The sequence below is a fragment of the Monomorium pharaonis genome, chromosome 7 (assembly GCF_013373865.1).
Source record: "Monomorium pharaonis isolate MP-MQ-018 chromosome 7, ASM1337386v2, whole genome shotgun sequence".
Taxonomy (NCBI): Eukaryota; Metazoa; Arthropoda; class Insecta; order Hymenoptera; family Formicidae; genus Monomorium; species Monomorium pharaonis.
The window spans coordinates 11,420,080-11,444,176 of record NC_050473.1 but is presented as its reverse complement, the minus strand read 5'-3'; the positions used below and the strand labels follow the sequence as shown (position 1 = coordinate 11,444,176).

Below are 24,097 nucleotides of genomic sequence, written 5' to 3'. Positions count from 1 at the left end.
CTGTCTCTGAATTCTGTTTATCTAAATTTGTTTTTAACTCATTGCACCAGTGCAGTTAAAAATAATAGGATAAACTCTTGTTCGGAAATTTACTTAAACATGGGTTTTGTTCTGGAATTTTCTGCTATTATTACGTTTTATCCAACACATGTTTGAATTATTGTTGCATGACATAATGAAAGAAAATTTGAAGAGAAATATAATTCTCAAAAGTCAAATCGACATATGTGCAGATATCCGTAATTTGATATGATAGTATTCTTGTCTACTTAAAAAATTTAATTTTTGCATAAAGTAAAAAAAAATCCTCAAATTTTAAATTATCGAAAGCACTATAACTCGAACATCTTTACCAACCGTGCTTTCGATCGGTTGCGTGTGCTGGTGCAACAAACTAAACCAATAATATACAACATTTCAAACATTAGTTTTCGAATTTTTGTCTACGTGTCATTTTTTCTTCGACTAAAGTCGAGGGAGGGGGAGAGAGAGAGAGAAAGAGGGAGGGCATTCTCCCTTCCCGGATATCGACAGCGTCCCGTCGCCTCTATCATCCGGCGGAAGTTGGGCCGCCACCATTTTGGCAGTTCGAGTTCTCGGCCATTTTTGTTGCGTCAACGTCGAGTGCGGCCAGGGGCCTCTCGCGCTTTCCTAGCAATCACGCCAGTTGCCAGTTGCCTCCGGGATTCCTCCGTATCGTGTTGAACGAAAGACTTGACTGATACGCGCCGTTCTTCATTAAACTGATAAAGAATCGCGAGTCGCGAGAATAACGAGGCTAACCGCCTGACGAGGCGTATATATCAATCCGTGACACGACAAAGAAACCGAGAGAGAGAGAAAGAGGGAAAGAGACAGAGATATCGCGTTGGGACGCGTTGAGAATTTTTTCGGCTAGTGTGTGTGAGAGAGAAAGAGAGTAGACGAGCTAAAAGGGCTTCAAGCGACAGAGCTGCGAAACCTACGCACCGAGGCGGAGTAATATGAGTAATGCAGCCAACCAGAATGGATCAGGTCTAGAGCAGCAGGTAAGAAAAAGGGGCGAAAGGTCCGAGAAAAAGGACCACTGGCATTGTTCTCCTTGAGGGGGGCAAGCGTCCTGCGAATTTTCGCCCTTCCACCCTTGCCTCACGATTTTCCCATTTTATTCGAATCAGGGATTTTCCTTCCTCGCGAAATCCCTTCGTTCTCTCGTTGAAGTAGGCTTCGACGGGAATTTCCTTTATTCGATCGAAGAGAGAGGGAGAGATAGAGAGAGCATCATGGGCCGTCGTCACTCGTCAGCCAGCTCGTGACGTACGCTACGTATAATGGCGGCAAGCGATTCCGGGAACGGCATGCCTCGTGTCGCGACGCGCTCGCCGTCTCCTTTTCTCTCTCCTTGTCTGTCCCCCTCTCTCTCTCTCTCTCTCTCCCTCTCGCGCTTACTCCGGGAGAGAATCTCGCGCGCGCGGCAGGGGGAAAAGAAGGGGGGTCCCGTCCGTCCCGTACAAATCGGATTTCCGCGGAACGCTAATCGTGAGATGACTCATCGTCAAATCGGATGATAATGACTTTATCCATGCGAATGCCACGCGGTTGCAGGTCTCGCGATAAGAGCGCGTATCTAACCTGAGCCTCTTCCTTTCTGTCCCCTCTAGCTAGCTGGTCTGGACTTGCAGGGCTCCCGCCAACCAAGTGGGGGTCGCTACATTCCACCGCATCTTCGTCATAAAGCTGCGAGTGAGTATAAGAACTTGTTGAAACCGCTAATTTGTAGGCTCTGAGGTACTTAGGGGAAGTTGTAAAGAATTCAACGCTTGTTATTGCCTGTAATTCTACGGCGGAGTATCGAGTAATACCTAACGCGATAGATCGTGACAAGTCGGACTGATGAAGCATATACATTGGCCAGCAGACTGTTTCGATTTTAGCTCATTAGGAATTAATCTTTTTTACAAAACAGAAGACTTTAACAGGTATATATAAATACTTAATTTTTTCCTTGACAGGTAACCTTCCTGCAGAGTTAAGTTACTCTTCCAACTCAAGACCGTTTAGTGATCGAGACCGAGGGGGAGATCGCGATCGCGACCATGAGAGGGACCGTGATCGAGATAGGGGCAGAGGTGGTTTCCGAGATTCACGGAGTCCTCGCGACGTCGACTTTACGAATTTTGGAAGCTTCGGACGCAACAGGCGCAGCCAGGAAAATGGAAGAGATTTCCCAAGATTCCCCAATTCCGAGCGCGATCGACCGATTAGCGGCAACGATCGCTGGCAGGAGCCTATTAGAAATGATCGCTGGCAAGATATCAGAAATGACCGAATGGGCGGCGGACGATGGGGTGACGACAGAGGTGGCCGAGGTAGAGGCGAGGTCGACTGGACAATCCCCACTGCCAGGGATGAGCGATTGGAGCTGGAGCTGTTTGGTTCTGGCAATACTGGGATCAATTTTAGCAAATATGAGGATATCCCAGTTGAGGCTACCGGAGAGAACATCCCACCACACATCACATCTGTGAGCAACACTGGACTTTATTTAACATTCAATATATCCCTTTCTTGTTGTCTAATCTATTTTCTTAATTTTTCAGTTTGATGAGGTTAAGCTGACAGAGATAATAAAGAATAGCATCGCCTTGGCAGGATATGACAAGCCTACACCGGTACAGAAGTATGCGATACCGATCATCATTGAACGCCGTGACGTGATGGCCTGCGCTCAAACCGGGTCCGGTAAAACAGCGGCCTTCCTAGTGCCAATACTGAATCAGATTTATGAGAGCGGGCCGCGACCGCCACCACCGCAAGCGAACTCCTCTGGCAGGCGTAAACAGTATCCATTAGGTCTAGTATTGGCTCCCACGAGAGAGCTCGCTACGCAGATATACGATGAAGCGCGGAAGTTTGCATACCGATCGCGAATGCGTCCCGCAGTCGTCTACGGTGGTTCCAACATAGTGGATCAAATGCGCGAACTGGATCGCGGTTGCCATTTACTTGTAGCGACGCCTGGGCGTCTGGTAGATATGCTGGGACGCGGTAAAATCGGTTTACACAATTGCCGGTACGTTGTGCATTAATGATTGAAGCCTTTCGCACACGATACGATTTTTCATGTTAGATCGTATACGAGGCATCTTACTACGTATCCTGATTGGCTTACGATTGGTGACATAATTGTCTGAGCCAATCAGGACACTTATTAAGACGCCTCGTATGCGATCTAGCATAAAAAATCGTATCGTGTGCCGAAAGCTTAACTTAAGACTGACACGATTCTATATCATTTATTATTTGTTTATCTTCCAGATTCTTGGTACTGGATGAAGCGGATCGCATGCTGGACATGGGTTTCGAACCACAGATAAGACGCATTGTCCAGGAGGATAACATGCCACCGACTGGAGAGAGACAGACTCTCATGTTCTCCGCTACTTTCCCAAAAGAGATTCAAATGTTAGCCAGAGATTTCCTCAGCAACTACATCTTCTTGGCGGTCGGGCGTGTAGGATCGACTTCCGAGAACATTACACAGAAGATTGTGTGGGTAGAGGAACATGACAAACGTTCATACTTACTTGATTTGCTGCAAGCTAGCAACTTCGCAGATCCTAGTAAGTTGCAGAGTTAAATTTAAATTAACATAAAATTCTTGATTATAATTATTTAGAATTGATTTATTGTAATACAGTAAAAAGATATCAATGCGTTAAATTTTTGTATTGTGCAGCTGCTGAGTCACTCACCTTAGTGTTCGTGGAGACTAAGAAAGGTGCCGATATGCTCGAAGAATACTTGGCCTCAATGGGATACCCAGTTACTAGCATTCACGGCGATAGGACTCAACGCGAGCGAGAAGAAGCGTTGCGTCGCTTCCGCGCAGGCAAAGCGCCGATTTTAGTCGCTACCGCAGTAGCGGCACGTGGTCTTGACATACCGCATGTTAAACATGTCATTAATTTTGATTTGCCCGGCGACGTTGAAGAATATGTTCATCGTATCGGCCGTACCGGTCGTATGGGCAATTTAGGTTTGTTTTATTTTGAAGTTATTGCATCGCTAACAATTATTCACAAAAAATAGACCTTTTATATCGCGTCTTGTTTTGTAATTTGTAGGACTGGCTACATCATTCTTTAATCATAAGAATCATAATCTGGTACGTGACTTGGTATCTCTGCTTATCGAAGCCAACCAAGAACTTCCACCTTGGTTGGATGATATGTATACGGATGCGAGATATTCCGGAGGTGGATCTCGGCGACCAGGAGGCGGCGGTGGTGGTGGCGGCGGCGGCGGCGGCGGCGGCGGCGGTGGTGGCACCAAAGGACGCTTCGCTGGTGGTGGCTTTGGTGCAAGAGATTATCGTCAACAACCCAGTTCTGGGTCTGGTCGTAGTAATGGGCCCTCTAGACCTGGTGGTTATGGAGGTAAGTGAAATAATTGCCTCAACATATTACTAATACCAATAAAGTATTTTAAAAACTTAGTAAATAGCATAATTACAATTTTTTGTACATATATACATTTTCTAAATCTTGTTACAGGTTATTCAAGTTACGGAGGTAACTTTTCTAATTCATCGTACAATAATTCCACTAATAATGGCAACAGTGGCCCTGACTGGTGGGGGGGAGCATGGGACAAGTAGAGAGAGAAAGAGACGATTATTTCCATCTCTATTTCTACTTCTATCATCATTATTATTATTACTCTACACGCAAATTCAATTATATGTAAGGAAGAGACACGACATTATCATGTCTGACACTACACGCACGTGTTTTGCGCGCGTATACATGTAAACATGCGCAGAGTTACAGACAGTTTCACGTATAATACGTATTCACATTTTCGCTGACTGCCTGTGCACTTCGAGTTTTTTTTTGTTTGGATGAGAAGCATAAAAAGAATACTTATGTTTAAAATTCCACTATATTACATCTGTTCGTGAGAACGACATTGACAAATCCTGCGTGCAATTTAGTATTCGCGCTGGTAGATCACCGGAGGATATTTCAAACGTGAATGATCTCACTATAAAAAAGTGCGAGTATCGTAAATAGGATTTGTTCAACACTTATTAGTTAGAGATCCATCCAACATTTCGTTGCCGTGCGTGCTGAGAAACACAGTAGTATAACCACTAACGAATCAAATCGGTAAAATCGTTAAGCCCTGTTTCGAAGGGAATAACGATGTAACACATAGTAGCTGAAGAAACTTAGTAAAATTTTTTAGAACTCCTGTCGAGACTATGGGGCTCATCGTAACTTTATTATTTACGTTTATTTTTCTCTTTTATAGGGGTACGGTGGGCGTATCTTCGGTAGTTATAGCGTTTAAACGGTTGACTATTTGTAAAACATTTTAATGCACAAGTATTTTATTGCCTTTGCTAATATAATGGCCAGTAAAAAAAGTCCGTGCAATTTCGTTCAAATGGATAGCATAATTATTTCTTTATACACATGCACGTTTATCGATACACCTAGGATACGCCAAATTACCGTCGCCATAGATTATATGAGGATTCCTTATTATTTTTTTCTTAATTTGCTGTAGTTCAGCGACGAATGGTACTTTGTTGTTTTGCCGTCCCCAAAGAGAGACGATATTGCGCCGGCAATATTATATGGTTTACTTGAAATAAGCCACGTGAATTTTTCGGGGATCGACGGTTTTGATATTGAGAATGAAAAAATGGCAACACAGGCTACGTCTTAAGATACCTTTAGAAATCTCACTTTTTATTATAACCTGATACACATCGTTAATTTTAGAAAAAACTGAAAGAGCGTTTATGCGCTCTTACAGCCGGCAGTTGTTTTCATAAGTTGGGCTAGGATCACATGAGAAAAACTTTAGCATAAGACATAAGCAGTACTATAATCAACATGATTTATTTGTTATTGCTTACGTTAATGTTTGCGACTGTGATTGGCCAATTCGCTTACTAATTGTTTTTCTCTGTGAAACTAGCATTATTCTCATATAACTTTGATCGTTACAGTGAGACTTCTGTTACAGTAATACATATAGCGGTTATACAACGTCAATGGATAAAAACAAAGATTTTAGACATTCTCAGTCGTAATAATGTAAAATTTTTGTTTAAAGAAACAATCTTTTTTTTTTAAATAAAATTTGCTGTCTTTGCACTGTCTCTTACAAGTTGTAAACGATCGCTCTAGACGACGAAAGAACGTTCAGAAATACATGTAATGAATATATGGAGGTTTCACTGTATACGAACGCGGCCAGATATGCTTTAGGGGAAAGAGCAGGTATATATAAATGTTTTTATGTACCTGAACTTTAGTAATTCTACAGACGGAACTGCTGCATTGATCCCACGTGGAAGCGTGCTTCTCGAGTAGCATTTCTAAATGTAACGAGACGTTGCCCTGCGAAATTGGTATGGCGCTTTATACAAAAAATCTTAGTCTACAATATCGAATGCGAATGTGTGAGTGCTCATGGAAGATAAATTATGTTGAGACGGGTTAAAAATACGGTTGCAGTTACAGAGGGGTATTAAAACAAAAAGTAAAGAGGGAGAAATGCTTTTGCATTGATATAGCGGGATCTATCTTCATTCTTAAGAAAATAAAAGGGGATGGGGGGGAAAGATAGAAAGCAGCATAAGCCTCTTGAGGGAGACACGGGGCGCACTCATATTATTTTCTAGCTGTATTTATCAGTATGATACGCGCGTTATATATAAATACATAACACTAAAATAATTGAAAAACGACTGTGATATCAAACGATCTTGTGACATTCAATTTCCACGTGAATTGATAAATGAACAATTAACGAAGTAACAAATACAATAAATGTGTATTAATTAATCGGTATTGAATGTCGGGAAGGATAACTAGCTCAGTTTGTTTGAGCTGAGAACAAGAATATTAAGTCGTTAACAGTTAACACACACAAGACAACGTGGCTGTTGTCCGATCGGGGAGGGCTGAACGCTAGGCTCTTGCGGTCCTGGGGACCTTTCTAGGGCATTGTTTCTGCTTAAAGTAACGCGCATTAACGATATATAGGTGACGCGAGCTCGCGAGTTATTTACCGGTTGAATGATGGATGGTGTTGTTGGTAGGGCTTTGGTAGGATGTCGAATATCGTTTTGTGCTAAACCGTGTCGGGTTCTTGTCTATCTAATCTAACTACGTGAGAGAAAAAAAAGTACAAATTCGATTTGCGTCACAACCGACAGGATTTTTAGACATGTCATACTTATACCTGTTATATTACTAGATTTAATAGTGCAATTCGCGTGCGTGAATCGTATGCCGTGTGACCGTGGACCAAGGTGTGAATGCCTCTTTTACTAGAGAGGGATCGATAATTATTTCATCATAGAAGCATTCAAGGCGTGGGGTAGCGTTTAACGAGGTAAAATATTCGTTGGCTTCCGACCGTTGGGTGCGAGTGTTCTCAAATTTTTAATACGATTCTCGTCATCGAGGCTATATTTACGTCAGCTCTCGGAGCTCCCTGCCACAAGAACGTTACTCACAAGAGAATCCTTTCGCGTGGACGGTGGTACGCTCCTCCGTGCCGTGTTTGCCGCCCGCAGATAAACCGCCATACGGCGACAGAATCCATTTGATTTCATTTGATTCTGCCATTGTGAAACGCGGATTTTTACCATGCCGTGACGATATCTCGCGTATATCTGCGACGTGTATCATTTCGTAAGGAATATATACCTTGCGTCGGTTCCGAGACTGATGTTACGTACGCAAGCTCCTTGCGTCTTCTTTCCTATTTTATTTTGTATTATTTTATAAAAAATGACCAAGGGGAAAAGGTATCAATAAAGTTCTGATTCTACGATAGAGAAAATTGATTTGTGAACAAAGCCAGAATATGTAACGGATCAAATTTAACGTACGCGATACGATATTTTATCACTAGCTCTTGGATGCATAAAAAGGGGGGAGCTTTATGAGACCTTTTCTTTCCTTTAGGTAATTTCTACGGGAGAAAGAGAGGGATGCTGCGTCCCTTTCGTCGAATATTCGACTTAAAATTTGTCCTATTAGCAAACAACGCATCCAAGGGTTAAAGTTCAACTGTACTACGATGCGTTAGGCATTCGCGACGCGTCGATCGCGTGTTACGCGTTTTAATCAGTCCTATGCATTTTGAAAATTTTGTGTTTGTAACTTACATGGTGGGCAGAGAGGAGTATTTCAAGCGCGGCGGTTATTATATGACCAAACGCCGCTTCCACATACAATTGTTACTTCCTAGTTTTTTCTCCTAATTTATTTTTTCTTTAACGTCGATCGTATCCATTAGCAGAGAGAAACTTTGGCGTTGCATTTCTTGTAAATCCGAGGCACACATGACGTGATTATCGAACCTGGTTATCGTCGAATGTTCCTGCAACATAGTCAAATGTCCACCGTGTAGTAAACCGACATATTAGTAAATTAAACGTACGGTACTATGAATTTTTTTTTTTATAGCGTATTAGCATACTTAGGAGAAATAGGGAGAACGGTATAACCGCGATTATATTATTTATTCATCGATTTAGTATTTATTTTCTACGTTTTCGGGAGGTAAACAGTAAATGTATCTTCTGTACTGTACACGTACTTTTCGTCTCATGTTTGGTCCTCTGAAGTATATCGGACGAGCAGCCTTAAGAGAGAAAAAGAAACACTTTATGGTATACAAGTATAAAGAACGGAATATACGATCAGACGAAAGATTAATTTAAAGAGTATAGTGCGGGGAAAAGTGACGGAAAGAAGGGCGGAGAGGAACGGAAATGGAGAGAGGGGCTATCGGGCGGGCAATTAAAGGGTAAAGGGGGGGGGGGGGAATAAAATGGAGGGGAGAAAAGCGGCGTTGGACTGTGACTGCAATCATTACCGAGGAGGAACAGGAAATTCCGCAAAAAACGGAACACATTGCACATCGTATGAAATGTAAAACGCGAATGCGCGCGCGATTGTAATAATACGCCAGCGAGTCGCGGCGAAAATTGTTCACGTGCGAGTAGTCTTGTATTTTTTATTATTTTACATTAAGAGCGCGCTGCTCGTCGACCGGGCGATGCCCGACGACGTTTTTTGTCGAGAGAGGAGGGACGGGCGCGCGTCCCGTTCTCACAATTTTTTTTGCATATCCCTCGGGGATGAACTCTCGCGGGGGAGAGACAAGGAAAAGGGATGCGCGCGCCCGTTTCTCCGGAGGTGCGCCAGCGAGAGGTGGGATGGCAAAAGAAATGTCTTCTAACTTGTTCCGAGCGTTTTTTCATTTGGTATCGAGGACGTACGTCGTGCGCATATGTAACCGGCGAATATCCGAAGGCGTGCGAGGAAAAGGAAAATTCAACTCGCCACGTACGGCGAAGGGGTTGCGATTTATTCGACGGGGGAGGGGTGAGCGATATGCGTACGATGCGATCGCATGAGCGCTCGTGCGACGCTCCTCGTATCATTATTTAAAATTTGTAACTATAATGATACTGCTAATCACTTCACTCGCATGTTCGAGCGGGAGAGGTGTCTTCAACGGAACGGTGAACGTACCATTCTGTCGGTCTCTTATTTAATAATTTGCACATTTACACGCTATTGTAGAGGCGAAAAACCGGATATACGAACAAAGATTAAGCGACTGTTCCGATGAACTATTGTATATATATATGTATATGTACGTATACATTTATGTTACATATACATATTGGATTGGCAAGAAAGTAATTTCGGTTTTCTCATACAGATAGTCTTATGTTTGCGGTGACGTTTTTTTGTTACCGTTATGATGTTTTTCTTTTGTCATTCGACAGACTTGTGACTTACTATAAATAGCAAATTACGCGGCATTTCGCTTGTAATTGTTAGTTCAAATCGATGTTAACATGGAGTGCCGAAATGAACATTTTCGACATATTTTAGTTTTTTATTTCCGCAAAGGTAAGAAAGCTGCTGAGGCTCATAGAGACATTTGTGAAATTTATGGTTGTGATTGCATAACAATATATGATGTTTTTCTCTTGTCATTCGGCAAAAGAAAAACATCAGAACGGTAACAAAAGAACGTCACCGTAAACATAAGATTATCTATATCAGAAAACTGAAATTACTTTCTTGCCAACCCAATATATATGTACATTGGATAAATTGAGTAAAAGGAGAGTGTTTCTAAAACTGGAAGGGGAGAGGAGAGATTGATTAAAGAGGAAGGAGGAAAGGGTTCATCAGCATGCGTCGTATTTATTCTTCATTAGCAATAAAACTCCCTGTGCGCGTTTCTCTTTTCTTTTTCTTCCTCCATTTCTTCGATTCCTCCTTTCCCTACTTTCTTCGGCGTTCTAGACGCTCTTCCGTAACACGTACTTCTTACGTGCGTAGGCATATGTAACGTATGCTCGTGAAGAATTGATGTAGAGTGTCAATATTGTTACAAGATACCTCATACGGGACGATCACATATTAATTCGATGTTCTTTCATTCGGTGAATTTTTCCGTTTATTTATAGTATTATGCGAAGAGAAGGAAGAGAGTGACAGGAGACTTCTACAAAAATGAATATAATAAAGATTACAAAAGGATCAAGGCGTATTATATCTTTCGTCACTTTTACCTTCATATCTTTTAATATCCCTGTGGAATCTTTAGTTAATTAATTCAGTCTTAGGCTAGAAATTTTAATTTTTTCTAATTAATTTTCAAGATATTGAAATATATACAGTGGTCGTCTCGACAACTTATTTTTATAAAAACATATTAACGTATCTTTATAAAATCACATGCGTCGCATACGAGATACGTGATTTATCTGTTTTGATTGATCAACTTTTGATTAGTTTAAACGGTAAGCTTTTTTTGTTAACGTGATCAATATTAATTGTTATATAAATAATTTTTTTTTTTATAACGAATTATATTGGAAATTGTGCTCTAAGCGGTTTTTACTAATTAAATTAATTGATTGACCTATCATGTGGTATCTGCAATATTTCGTTAATCTGTCAATTATCAATTTTGTATTATTTAACATGTATTAAAGAAGATTGGAAACAATGAATTTTATAGTTTTTAAGCAATTCTGCGATTAATTTATTCTTGGAGTCTAGGCGTTGTCTGGAGTTTTTGCGCAAAGTAGCTATGTAACTTTGTTCTTTGACAAGAAATGTGAAAAGTGAGTTTTTAGCATTAAAGTTAATGGAAAATTTTTTTACTTGCGTTTACTCTAGAAAAACATTACAGGTCTCCAACGATTTATTTTTCCCGCGTTATCTGTCGCGCTTTGATCCGCGCCGCTGGTGGGAGAGGCACAGGTTTCGCAGCTTCACCAATCACATAAGACCACGATCGCAATGGCGGCGTGGCTGGACGATTTCGTGTTATCGGATGGTTCGGTGGGTTAGGTGTCGATCTGACGGTGTCAAGCGCGTTAGTCTCCTTATTTACAGCATAACTCGTCGCACACAGTGGAACTGATTTTTTTTCACCCCTCAGTCATGTACGGTTTCTTGATAGTGGCACTGCTAGATGTAACCCTCGACGGTACGTGCACCCCTAACCTTTTCTTTTCACCCTTTAAATAAACGATGGGCTGTCCGTCCGCGAGCGACTGATAACGGCTGTATATCTTTTAGTGGTCGGAAGTGTCTCGCAAGCGGAGATCGCTAAACATCTGGAGTATGGCAGGGAGTTCCTGGCGAAGGGTCAGCTGCAGGATGCACTGTCACACTATCACGCAGCCGTTGGTAGGTTCGCGACCGGTTTTCGAATGTCATCGAAGAGGGTGCGCCCCTCGCTGACAGCTGACAGCTCGCGTCGGTGGGGAGGAGTACGGTTTCAGAGTTTAAGGGCGAATTTCTTTTGTAGAGGGAGATCCCAGCAATTACCTGACGTATTACAAGAGAGGCACGGTTTATTTAGCACTGGGCAAAGCCAAGTTTGCTCTCCTCGACCTCGACAAGGTTCTCGAGTTGAACGTTGACTTCACGCCAGCGAGGCTGCAGCGTGGTAACATTTTACTCAAGCAGGCTCACTTTGACGAAGCTGAAATCGACTTTCACGATGTGGTAGGTTTGCTTTTACATATACATTATGCTTTTACACATTTTATAAGATTCACTAGTATGCAGATGACTTCCATGCTATTTTTTTCTCATTTCAGCTAGCATTAGAACCAAATAATAGAGATGCCTTGAATGCCTTAGAGAGGTTATATCCAGCTAGAGAAGATATGAAATTAGTCGATATGTTTGTGTATAATGGTGACCATGCATCAGCTGTGCAACAGATTACACGACTAATCGAGATTTGCCCATGGTCCTCGTATCTTAGAGAACGTAGGGCAGAGAGCCATGTTATTCTTGGTGACTATATGAGCGCCATATCTGACATACGTTCGACTACAAAATTGTTGTCCGATAATACGGAGGGTTTCTTTAAGCTTTCAACTTGGCTGTACCGTCTTGGGGAGGTTGACGAGGCATTAAAGTGAGCAATTAATCAGTCAGAATAATCCGACTATTTTTATTAAGACACTGTACTAATCTGGCATAAATATTTAGGGAAATTCGAGAATGTTTAAAGCTCGATCCGGACCACAAGCAATGTTTCCCTTTTTACAAGAAGATTAGAAAGATAAAGAAGTTGCTGCAGGACGCAGAGACAGCGCTAGATGATAAGGATTATGACGCGTGCATCGATTCAGCCCGTCGCATGCTGACGCAAGAACCGAATGAGTCGAAAGTGCAGTTCACAGCTTATCATTACCTCTGCAAATGTTACACGGAAAATTCTGAGACAACTCAAGCAATTAATAATTGTCAAGCGGCGTTAAATATTAGAAGAGAACCGAATGTGCTGTGTGATAGTGCAGAAGCGTATCTTGCTGCGGAAATGTTCGACGATGGTAATTTATGCATTCTATAATAATAAGTAAAATTTTCCTATTTTATGATTATAACATAACGAACAAATATTTTTTTTCCCTCTATATAGCCATAAGAGATTTCAAGGAAGCATTAGAGATAGATTCGTCCTTACAAAGAGCCAAACAGGGACTGCAAAAGGCGCAGCAACGACAAAAGCTGTCGGAATCGCGAGATTATTATAAAATCCTAGGTGTCCCAAGAACGGCGAACAAACGGGATATCATTAAGGCTTATCGAAAAGCGGCGCAAAAGTGGCATCCGGACAATTTTCAGGAAGGCGACGAGAAGAAACGCGCGCAGAAGAAGTTTATCGATATTGCCGCCGCCAAGGAGGTCCTCACGGACGACGAGAAGAGGGCGAAGTTCGATCAGGGCGAGGATCCCCTAGATCCGGAATCGGGTCGGCATCAGCAGGGTTTTAATCCTTTCCAGGAGTTCCACCACTTCCACGGTTCTCCCTTCCAATTTAAGTTCCACTTTAATTAAACACACGCCGCAAATCTCGTGATAGAAGAATTGTCATTATTAAATTCTAACGCACGCGTAAACTCGTGCGCCCATCACTTCGTTCGAGACGGAGTGTCCTCTCTTCGTTCTAGCTCGAATTTCATTTCGCTACCTCGTCGTGTTGAGAATGCGCGTGTCTAATCCATTCGGATTCGGGAAATTCTACGTGCGCCGTGTTGTGTCGACGTGTCGGTAAACAGAACAGTGGCCATCTCGCGATACCGCCTCGCGGGCAACGCCTACAACTGTCTCGGCACATAGTATTTAATTAAGAGAAGGCGAAGGTGCATTTAATTGCCCGCACTAGTTTCGTCTACTGCAAAAACTTGTAATAACAGTACTCTCTAGTACATGCAGACTGAGCGATGAATATAATCTATTTCGATTTAGTTAAAAACGTTTGTCGCGTGTACTTTTATCATCATCGCATTACCGACCTGTACGTTATTGATAATATCGTGATTATTTCCCACGTATGTTGCAACGTACGTTAGGGACGTATAGTGATCATCACACTGCCACTGATTGCTTCAGCGGCTGTTCATTTTTAGCTTGAGAATGTGCGACAACTAGATCGAATAAGTCCGAAAGATGTAATGTATTTATCGAGTACGATACTGAGCCGGTATATTTATATCATTACTACTTTCGCGTATTCGAGGAATTCGTACTCGATAATGTTCAAATGATGTGTAGAACAATGCTGTGCGCTTGTCATGTTTGCATGTGTGTGAGTCAGATTTTCATGTAAATACTGTATTTCTGATATTTGTTTAAAAATATATTTGAATAATTTATACAGAGATACTTTAAAGGCATTATTAGTGTAAAAAAAAGCGTAATTCTTTTCAATAATAAAATATCAAACTGTGTCGCGTTTGTTCAGGCACTGAAGTCCTTTTTCTCAGATGTAATCTTTGCTTTCTTCTTTTTATTAGCTTTTTTCTCTTTTGCCTAATTTCTTCCGCTTTCTCAATTGTTTCCGTAGACCTTTGTACTTTTTTAATTGCTGTCTCGCCATGTAACCTCTCCATATCGATTGGATAAGAGTTGCAGCTTTATTTAGCTTTTCTTCCTTTTTTAATCTTTCCTCTTCGGCGATGTATTCGTCGATAAATTTCTGTCGTTGGTTTATTAAAGCGCGCATATTCTCCATCTCTAATTTTTGTTCTTCTATTAATGTCTATCAATGGATTAAAGCTCATTATTTAAAAACTCGTTTATGTCACGTTATATATGGTACTAAGCAACTCATTTTGTTGTTTTTTTATATGTTTAAATTTGTTTAAATATGTTTGGACTTGTAGAATATGTTTATCTTTAGTTAAATATATTGTATAGATTACATATTATTTACTCTTATTTATTTTACTGCTTTTAATTTTCTGATATACCTTTAACTCATCAATTTCCTGCTGCTTTTGTACAATATCCTCATTGTACTTCTTCGTCCACATATCTATCTGTTCTTCTTTCTCTTTGATGTCGGCTTCTATGAAAGCGCTCATTTCAGCCGAGGTGATCTGTCTCGCACTATATTCGTTTGAATATTCACTCAGCTTGTTTAACATATCTCTCTTTTGTAAATACAGTTTGAGCTCTTGCTGCTCCAATCTGGCTTTCGCCCATTTTTCTGCATAGCCTGAGTGTAATATATTTGATCAGAACATCACAAGAAAGAGCATTTATATGAACTATGTATTTTACCCAATTTTCCGCTATTTAAAAAAATCGCGTGGTCAACTCGTGCGTCGCTTTCCTCTGCGAGTTCTATCGTTCTTTGCCTCTCCTCCTCATTCGCTTTTTTCTCGGATTCTAGCAGCTCTCGAAGTTGTTCAGCTTCTTTGAGCCATTTCTGGGTGCTCTCTTCGAGATCACGTTCGCTTTTTTGTTGCTTTGCAATATTTTCAATCTCTTGTCGCAGACTGTCGAATCTCCTATGATTCTTTATTTCATGAAGGACCTTTTTGAGGACCTCGCATACATAATTCCTAAATGCAGATTCATTGGAAGAACGAAAACAAATTAGCGATTGTTCGGAAAGCGCATCCTTTTCTTCAAATATTTCCACTATTACAACAAAACATATAATTGGACGGTAACGCATTACAAACTGATATTTTCGAAAAAGATTTAAACATACGCAAAACTTCGGAAAAAACGAAGTATCTTAAAGTAATATACTATTTTTTTTGAGATCACACAAAAGAAATTTTATATACTTGCCAATGCTATATATTAAAGTAATAGAATGTAGAGTACTTCTTTGTCTAAGTGTTATAATAAAATTTTTAGGAAGGTGTGTTTTCGCGCACCTGTCTTTCTGCATTTTTTCAGCCGCCGTGGGTACCTCTGGTAACAAGCCCATATCTTCCCTGAAAACTAGTCTAGGTTCAGACACCCCGTACATCTCGTCGATTGTCTTGAACGTATCATCCCAGCGTGGATCGACGTTGGCTGGTATCATAAATCCAATTATAGCGAGCTGATCCAAACACTCTTCAAGGATACACGAAATAGCAGTCGCTTCTTCTGGCGTGAACGTATCGACTGGTGAAACTTTTATCTCCGCACTCTCTGGCTTTATATTTTCTGATGCTTTCGATGACAATGTGCTCCCAGACGATCCCGCAAATTCCAAAGGTGTTTCAGGCTTGATGAGATGTGATGACTGCATAATAAGTTTCAAATTCAGATTTAGATGATCTACAATTTGTGTCAAATTTTTAGACAAAATTCTACTTATAACTTTATGGATGCGTTCGGGAAGACGCTATTAGCGCTATCAACATCAATCTATCTTTATTACTCATTAAAAGTAGAACAAGATAGACTGATGTTGATAGCGCTAATAGCGTCTTCCCGAACGCACCCTATATGTATTTTAATATGCTTGCTAAAATCTATATGTATTCTAACATGTTTATATTTTAAACGAACGTTTGCTTCTGTTTATATTTTCATAAAGGGAATAAGATTATTAGGAATTTATAAACACAAAAAGTTAATTATAATTATATTTTAATTTTTAAATTAATTTTTTACTATATTATGAAACAAAATTATAAATAAAATATACGTAAAACAAATAAGTTTTCTTACATAAAATACACACACACACACACACACACACACACACACATCCTTTCATGAAAATATGTATAAAAGTAAACGTTCGTTTAAAGTTTAAATACGTTAGAATATATAAATGTTAATATATACATTAAAGTATATACATATATTTAAATATTAAATTCAGATTTACAATTCGTGTCAGATTTTTAGATAGAATTCTATTCATAATTTTATATGTATGCCGCATATGTAAACTCTTTCTCTCTCTATATATATATATAATTATACTAATTTTATTATATTATTATATATGTGAAATCTCTCTACATATATAATTATACTAATTTTAACAAGAGAGAATGCTTGCATGCCAAAATAATATTATCTTACCTTTTCATTTTTAATATCCATCTTAAAAGTTTCCATCTTTTGTCTAAATTTTGTATGAACATGTCGGTTTTAGCGTCTTCTCGATGGTATTTTCGTTTGTTGACACATTATCGACATGGATAATGTCTCTACGAATTCATCAAGAGTTATTGTTGATAATCTCTTTAGCGTGACTTCCTTTTTAAATGTTTATCTGTCTTGAGTATTTTCAATTTATTTACAACGTCAGAGTGTGCTAAAATAACAAATACACATAGTATTATACTATTTTATATAAAATACTTAAAAATATAAATAAAAATTTTGAAAAAAGAAAGTAAATTATTATATCATTAAATATATATATTTCTATACCAAGTAGATATAAAACGATATCATATTTAAATATATTTTCTTCAATTTACTTATATATTAATAATTTTTAAAATAATTATATCAGTATATTGAAAATAATTGCTGTCAAAAATTTAATTGTATTTTTACGAACCTAATTATTGCTACTTTTTGTTTTCCTTATTTTTTCTTGTCAGTTAGAATATCAGCCAGGAATATACAAAGCGTGAGTGCACAAAATATTGGTACAGAAATCTTCGGTTTAATCTCTTCCCAAGTCATATTGCTGATTTTCGCTGTGTCAAGTTCATGAAAATTTGAAAGTGTAGGCAATTTAAAAACAAAGAAAACTCAATGAACATAAACAGATGGAGATTGAAAGATGTTCTTTTCTTGGTGATGTTTACATAAAGAGGATCTCATTATTTATATTGAAAATAAAGATATATATTTAGCAATAATAATACATTTTGCTTACATAGATACACTAAATAAATATATAATTTTAACATTTTTTTTGTGAATATTTAAATATTTTTGAACACATGATACCTTAACTAATCTTAACAATTATATTTTTGAATATGTTGAAGATCTTTAGTTGAATATTGAGACGTTCTATAAACAATATAATAAATACATTCTTTTTACATTAACATGCTTAAACGTTAAACGAACATTTGCTTTCAATACATATTTTCATGAACGGAATAAGATTATTATTAGGAACTTAAATATAGATATTAATAATATCAATTATAAATTACACTTTTTAATTAAAATTCTAAATTTTATCTGAAAAAAATTAAATTGCCTGTGTCATAATACGTTCATATTTGTACATATAGATACATGGCATATTCATAAATATATAAATATATGATCTAAATTGGCATTTTAAAAAATTTACATTTCATTCTAATTGTACAAAAGCACTTTAGTTCTTATCCTTACATAATTTACAAAAATAAATTCTTTCGTAAATCTCAAAATATTCAACGATTATTTCAATAATATAATAATATTTTACTCGACACTTTTGCACCATTTTCTATTCTACACATTTTACTCCTTACAACGTGATATATCACTTTATTTTACATAATATGGCTATTGTCATGGTAATAATAATAACAACGTAAGAGCCTTCGTGATCTATATGCCCGGCCATTTTATCGCGTTTACATACATTACATTTCGATGCAGATTACCTGTAACTACGCGGCTGTAAAAGCGCATTAACGTTGATCGATATAGATTTACATTGCATGTACACATAAAATTATGCATGCATATCTAATAATAAGAAGTATTTTGCGCGGAACTAGTGACTCTCTTCTATAAAGGTTTTACATTATATAACGTCGAATATATCGGATTTCTTTCATAATCGAAAATACTATTCTTCATCACGAAACATTTTGATTGTACACTCTAAAAGCTCATAAGAACAATGAATATTTCTAAAAACATTTTATACAAAGTAACTGGTATACTCGTGAGGCATTACACCTCTTCTAGGATAAAACGTATGAGACGTTGAGTATTCTAACAGGTTCGTGATCGAACTCATATAGATATCAGCGAATCTAAATAGTCTTCTGGAGAAATACGTTGGATTGTGATATGTTCTGAAAACCGAACCAAATTGTTTATTGAAGACAGATTTAATTTCGTTTCTTAATTGATCCCGTTCTTTCATCCACTCGTCCAGTTCACTTTGTACTTCGGGTCCTACGTAATCCTGATGTTCCTCAATTAGACAGGTTAACATCTGGAGCCAGTTCGCGTTTTCTTTGAACTTTGGATTATTCAAGGTTTCAATTTCATGCTGTAATATAATAATTATCTTTAATATATCGTATACATAATTCGTGTTAAATTTAGCACATCAACATTTTGTTCTCGAAAATACAAGGATTAATCTTATATAGAAAGAATATTGCTCAAATTACCGTTAATTCTTTTATTATCGCTCCCGTTCGCCAGCCATGCTCTAAAGTCACATCCGCTAAGTCGCTGTATGGATGATCACCAAAGTATAGTACTTGATGGCCTCGCCAACCGGTCATGTCTTGCAACTGTTTAACAGTTCCCTAAAATGTTGACAAATATATATAATATTCTATATAATCATAAATATATAATATTTTCTAAGAGAAATATTAAAATATTCAAAATAAATTACCTCAAGATATATAATACCCTTCTCGAGTTTAGTGACTCGATCCCATAATTGCGTCTGTTTAACTTCGTTATAGATTCTCAACGGGCGCGTTTCTTCGGTGAAAAATTTTGGTTTTCTCGCCTGAACGATCACTACATCGAAGTAATCCTTCCAATTCTCGCCGACCAGAAATTGCATACCTTTGTTACTACAAAAATCACATTAGCTATTTTTAGCAACTATTCAACGTATACTAATGGATCTCATTTAAATTAAGATTGCCAATACTTGAGAAACATACACAAAATGAAAGGGACTATTCGTGACCAGGAAGGTCTTCTTGCCAGCGTTTTGAAGTCGATCGAGAAATCTTCTTAAATCTTTATTCTGTTCTAGATATTCCGATACATTTTCCACTACTAGATGATGCATTATAGGATGGCAGCTTTGTACGGAGTTCTATAAATATTGTATAATTCATTACAAAAGTAACTAGCAAGATTATACTCCGATTGCTCACCTTAACATCCCTAAACAATATCTCTGGATGGTAATCGATGTGATTTTGCAGAAAATATTCTGTGACGTTACATAATAGACTCATTTCTGGTACCGAAAACAAATCGGCTAATTGAACCATTTTCGAGCGATGCAAGGCATTCTAAAATAAAAATAAATGTCAGAATCTAGAATATCCAAAAATTTTTACGTATATTGCGTGCATAAATATACTCGCCTTCTGCATATTACGATCGAAGTAATTCATCATCAAAACACGCATGTTGATACGTGCAAGAACAGAGAAGGTAGATTTACTAGATCAGATTTTCCTTTACATATCGTATGATATATAAGAAATGTTGCTATTTCTTTATATCACAACATGAAAGATAGTAAAGTCAAGAGGAAAGAACTCTTTGGTGTTTAGAAAAACGAGTAAAAGCAATTGGCATTAATAACATGAGAAATCGTATCGTCGAAAATTGCGAAGCACTTTATATCTCGAATTTACTGGCAGACCATGCACGTTTTTTTATTTAAAAAAAAAGGAAAAGAAAAGAAAAGAAAACTGCATCAAGCTTTCAAGTGTTACACGTATAACTCGCTGATTTATCCCATCTTATCAGGGTTTTTCGACAGGAAACTTACGTGAGCTTGTTTATGGGGCGCTTCTACGTAGGCTATCGGTATTATTCTGTTCTTGTAGATTCGGAGAACCTCCTCGTCGGGCACGGGATGCAAGCCGCGATAAACGGCGCCCAATTGAATTTGCAAGAAACTGTCGAGCTTCAGCAAGAGACCCTTCTCGATGTCGTAATGGAGGCCGCGAACGGCGAAATTTTCTCTGTACTCCAGATTGGCAATTCCCTCTGGATACTGGAATAATTAAGCGAGTTTAAGTGAAGTTCGAGATGAAATTCTAATCGGCTGTAATTGTCCTTTGATTTCGGAAGGAAATTTTGAGTAGTTTGTCCTTTGAGATGAAGGCCGAGACTTGCATACTCTTATATTTTTTTTTACCTTTTATTAAGATCTTTCTTTCAATAAAGTAAAAACTTTTTTCGATAATTAATGACTTAAAACTTGATATATATACTAGTAACGTTCGTGAAATACATTCTTTTACTGTTAACTATTAAACGTATTCCATTAAAGACATTTTTAATACTAATATTTTGTTATTCGGTACATTATTACAAAAATTTGAATCAAGGAGAAATAAGATAGAAATAAGATTACATGTGTATAAGCACCGTATATTAAACTAATTTTAATAAGCAAATTTATTACAAATAGAGACCTTATATCTTTTAATGAGCATGTCGCGTCCCAGGTTGTAAAGCAAGTAGTCCATAGACGGCTTGTAACACGCCAGCGTGTAATCGTAATCGAATCCGTAGACCTGGACCTCTTTTAAGTCGAGCTCGTTGCAAGCGAACACGCCCTTGTGGTTCACATCTTGCGGCAGTTTTTTTGCTGTAAAATTATACGACAATAAAAATTAATTAGGGAGCTCCGAAAAAGAGTAAGAGAAAGAGAGAAAAGATGCTTCGGACATCTAATTTTTAGATTTTAGATTAGAGTGCACCAATTTGTGCGATGCAACGAGCAGCGAAGGACACGACTTTGTCCCTCCGAGAAGTGGTATCGCGGATCGGTATCGCTCGCATCCGATCTTTTAATTTCGAGCGCGAGCTCGAGTCCTCAATTGGAATCAACTACAGTTATTACTCCTCCAGACCTAACTGGCGATCAATTCGTACGGTGCGTCGTTGCTCCCGTTTCGTTCTATAGATGCGCGCGATACAGGCCGATTTTCACTGTCCTAGATTTTTCTGCCCGGCACATTCGTCGCCCCTCTCGTCGCCGTGCCGTGAGAGACCGATCTCCGCGATCTAAAATCTAATCCGCTCCCTCTTTGATGGCCTCCTTACGCCGCGTCCTTTTCGTCAAGCGGATTAATTAATTAAGACGAACGCGGGAATGTCGAGATACGCGGTGGATCTCCTCATCAATAATTTATGTACTTTTCCTGTTCGCTCGCTCGCTCAAATAATTTGCTTCGGCAACATCGTTATCTCACGAACCGTCCGATCGCGACAATAAATACAGCTGCGACTCGTAAATTTGTCAACGGAGAAATCCTGGCATTTAATATTGAAATTTCGGAGGGATCACCGTGTTCTTCGCGCTTCCCGCGACAAATTTATATAAATTTATATAAATCGGCCCCTTTTTTTCTCTCTTATTGGCGCCTCCTGTTTCTTTAATTTATCGAATTTATGAATGATAATGAGTACCCTCGCTGATTCCTACAATTACGACGAATAAAAAAGATATGCGTTACATCCGTATTTATATTTTTATATATTAAAAATTTATATATTTATATATAAAAAATGTGCAAACTATATTAAATATAAACGTTAAAATGTAACTTTTAATTAACGACATATAATTATTCTTAGGTACAATTTTTTAATATAAATAGTAAGATTACTATGTAAGAAAAAAATAATACTAATTACGTAATATTATTTTAAAAACGATTTTATAAGATTGTCAATACATGCGTGTAGTTCGCACTTGAAACTCGTAGATTCGGAATTTCTAAATAGAGATTCAAATTCGAATCGACTCTTGCCTGATTCAATTCGATTCAATTCAACAGCTTGATTGATACATCTTTGTTTTCTGTATAAATACTGGTATTTAAATATACAAATGTGTTATTGTAGAATGTAGAGGATTATTTATCTTTCAACAATTCTCTGCTAAAAAAGGAACAGTGAAGTTATAATCGGTGGATGTAAATAATCGTCATTCGAGGATGCACCTTAAACAAAACAGGAAAAGGCTAATTACGGACAAGTGTCAACGAGTGTCTCTCTCGCGACACGTGTGTCCGAGAGCGTTTGGCGACCGACCAGACGTCTGTCAAGGCGAACTTCCTTCATCGCCGCCGCATACGTAATCGCACATACGCGTCCGAGAGACGGAGACTCTCGTCGAAAAATTTGCGCTCGACAGAGAGACACTCAACGTATCCCCCCGTCGCATCCTTGCGGTACGTACGGTGCGCTGTCGCGGGGAGGGTGGATCGATCCGCGTGCCAATAATTCGCTCGGCATGCGCGCGGCGTCAAGGTCGCATGCGCGCGCGGGTCCTATCGATATATCGAACGCGGCGGGCGCATGCGTGGCACCCCTCGCGCGTGCAAGAGAGAGAGGGAGAGAAAGAAAGAGAAAGAAAGAAAGAACGAGAGAGAGAGAGAGAGAGAGAGAGAGAAAGAGAGAGGGACGGACGCATAATAACGGCACAAACACACGCGCATGCCGAGGGACGTGCACGCAAGTGTCACGCAAGCGACGCAACACTGGCATGGCCGCGGCCAATGGCGCACCTGGGGCCACTCACACTTGAACTTGTCGAGCATCCTCAGGTAATCCTCGCGCATATCCCCGCGCGACACCTGACCGCGGTTGAGGGCGCGATCGCCCACTGTACGCCTGGGCACCCCATGGGACGCGACAGCTCCACGGAACCACGCGTACGGCCGGGCCTCGACGGCGCAGCGCGACGTCGCCACGATCCTCGCGTGGAACATCACGGACGATTGGCGGGCGCGCGACGCGAGCCACCGCGGCGCCGCGCGACGATTGGCCGCACCGCCCGGGCGGCCGATTTGAATCGCGCCGCCGCCGCAGGCCTCGCGCCACCGTTTCGCCCAGGAACGCGACGACTCACCTAGACGCGGCGCAGCCTGAAGTTGGCGGCGGGACCGAGCGATTGGCCGCGCGGTTCGAATATACGTTTCGATGTGCGCGACGCGATTCGTCGCTACCCGTGCATCTCCTTAGCTATTGGACGGTTCGATGCGGCATATCGTCCTCGTCGCGCCCGTGTGACATTCCGTTCGGTCGTTTGTTGCGTTCGTGCCGCTAACGCCATTAGCGCGATGGCGTTGTTTCGTATATTGCCTTAGCGCGATCGCGCGCGATATAGATCATGAGATTTATATAACGCTAGGGTTATTTGAGCGTGTTAACTGCTATTTATACTCAATGAATTTAAATGAAGCATGCCGTTCGCGATGACGTCGTTTCGAAATCGTAACGCCTCTTGCATGGATACGGAAGTCATTTATATGGCGATACATATTATGAGGGTAATGCTTTAAGGGAAAGTCTCAGAATTTAGAAAA

General features: G+C 39.5%; 3 protein-coding genes and 1 pseudogene across 3 annotated transcripts; 2 read left to right on the top strand and 2 right to left on the bottom strand.

Annotated features, from left to right (window-relative positions):
• Window positions 1-11: 11 nt before the first annotated feature.
• Window positions 12-10,577, top strand: LOC105838679 (ATP-dependent RNA helicase bel). Its single transcript, XM_012684410.3, has 8 exons — window positions 12-1,028; window positions 1,641-1,722; window positions 1,992-2,503; window positions 2,580-3,052; window positions 3,298-3,602; window positions 3,719-4,018; window positions 4,107-4,418; window positions 4,536-10,577. Exons 1-8 carry the CDS (start codon window positions 984-986, stop codon window positions 4,637-4,639), a joined length of 2,133 nt encoding a protein of 710 aa, XP_012539864.1. The 5' UTR covers window positions 12-983; the 3' UTR covers window positions 4,640-10,577.
• Window positions 10,578-10,715: 138 nt separating this feature from the next.
• LOC105838680 (dnaJ homolog subfamily C member 3) lies at window positions 10,716-14,230 on the top strand. Its single transcript, XM_012684411.3, has 6 exons — window positions 10,716-11,535; window positions 11,628-11,738; window positions 11,860-12,059; window positions 12,155-12,480; window positions 12,555-12,898; window positions 12,988-14,230. Exons 1-6 carry the CDS (start codon window positions 11,490-11,492, stop codon window positions 13,404-13,406), a joined length of 1,446 nt encoding a protein of 481 aa, XP_012539865.1. The 5' UTR covers window positions 10,716-11,489; the 3' UTR covers window positions 13,407-14,230.
• Window positions 13,987-17,515, bottom strand: LOC105838682 (annotated as a pseudogene).
• Window positions 17,516-17,671: 156 nt separating this feature from the next.
• On the bottom strand, window positions 17,672-23,555 carry LOC105838683 (5'-nucleotidase domain-containing protein 3). Its single transcript, XM_012684414.3, has 8 exons — window positions 23,311-23,555; window positions 21,194-21,369; window positions 20,542-20,769; window positions 19,913-20,053; window positions 19,694-19,851; window positions 19,414-19,600; window positions 19,181-19,321; window positions 17,672-19,056 (listed from the first exon to the last, which is right to left on the bottom strand). Exons 1-8 carry the CDS (start codon window positions 23,498-23,500, stop codon window positions 18,700-18,702), a joined length of 1,578 nt encoding a protein of 525 aa, XP_012539868.1. The 5' UTR covers window positions 23,501-23,555; the 3' UTR covers window positions 17,672-18,699.
• Between the last annotated feature and the right edge of the window lie 542 nt (window positions 23,556-24,097).

What these genes read in the sequence shown, in the direction of transcription:
- LOC105838683 (XM_012684414.3), bottom strand. Translation starts at nt 23,500, where the DNA reads ATGTTCCACGCGAGGATCGTGGCGACGTCGCGCTGCGCCGTCGAGGCC. An exon ending in TATTGTTTAGGGATGTTAAG is followed by an intron (nt 19,852 to 19,912) that starts GTGAGCAATCGG and finishes CAATATTTATAG; the next exon opens with AACTCCGTACAAAGCTGCCA. An exon ending in CGATAATAAAAGAATTAACG is followed by an intron (nt 19,057 to 19,180) that starts GTAATTTGAGCA and finishes ATTATATTACAG; the next exon opens with CATGAAATTGAAACCTTGAA.
- LOC105838680 (XM_012684411.3), top strand. Translation starts at nt 11,490, where the DNA reads ATGTACGGTTTCTTGATAGTGGCACTGCTAGATGTAACCCTCGACG. An exon ending in ACACTATCACGCAGCCGTTG is followed by an intron (nt 11,739 to 11,859) that starts GTAGGTTCGCGA and finishes TTTCTTTTGTAG; the next exon opens with AGGGAGATCCCAGCAATTAC. An exon ending in AAATCGACTTTCACGATGTG is followed by an intron (nt 12,060 to 12,154) that starts GTAGGTTTGCTT and finishes TTCTCATTTCAG; the next exon opens with CTAGCATTAGAACCAAATAA.
- LOC105838679 (XM_012684410.3), top strand. Translation starts at nt 984, where the DNA reads ATGAGTAATGCAGCCAACCAGAATGGATCAGGTCTAGAGCAGCAG. An exon ending in GATCAGGTCTAGAGCAGCAG is followed by an intron (nt 1,029 to 1,640) that starts GTAAGAAAAAGG and finishes TGTCCCCTCTAG; the next exon opens with CTAGCTGGTCTGGACTTGCA. An exon ending in CGGTCGTATGGGCAATTTAG is followed by an intron (nt 4,019 to 4,106) that starts GTTTGTTTTATT and finishes TGTAATTTGTAG; the next exon opens with GACTGGCTACATCATTCTTT.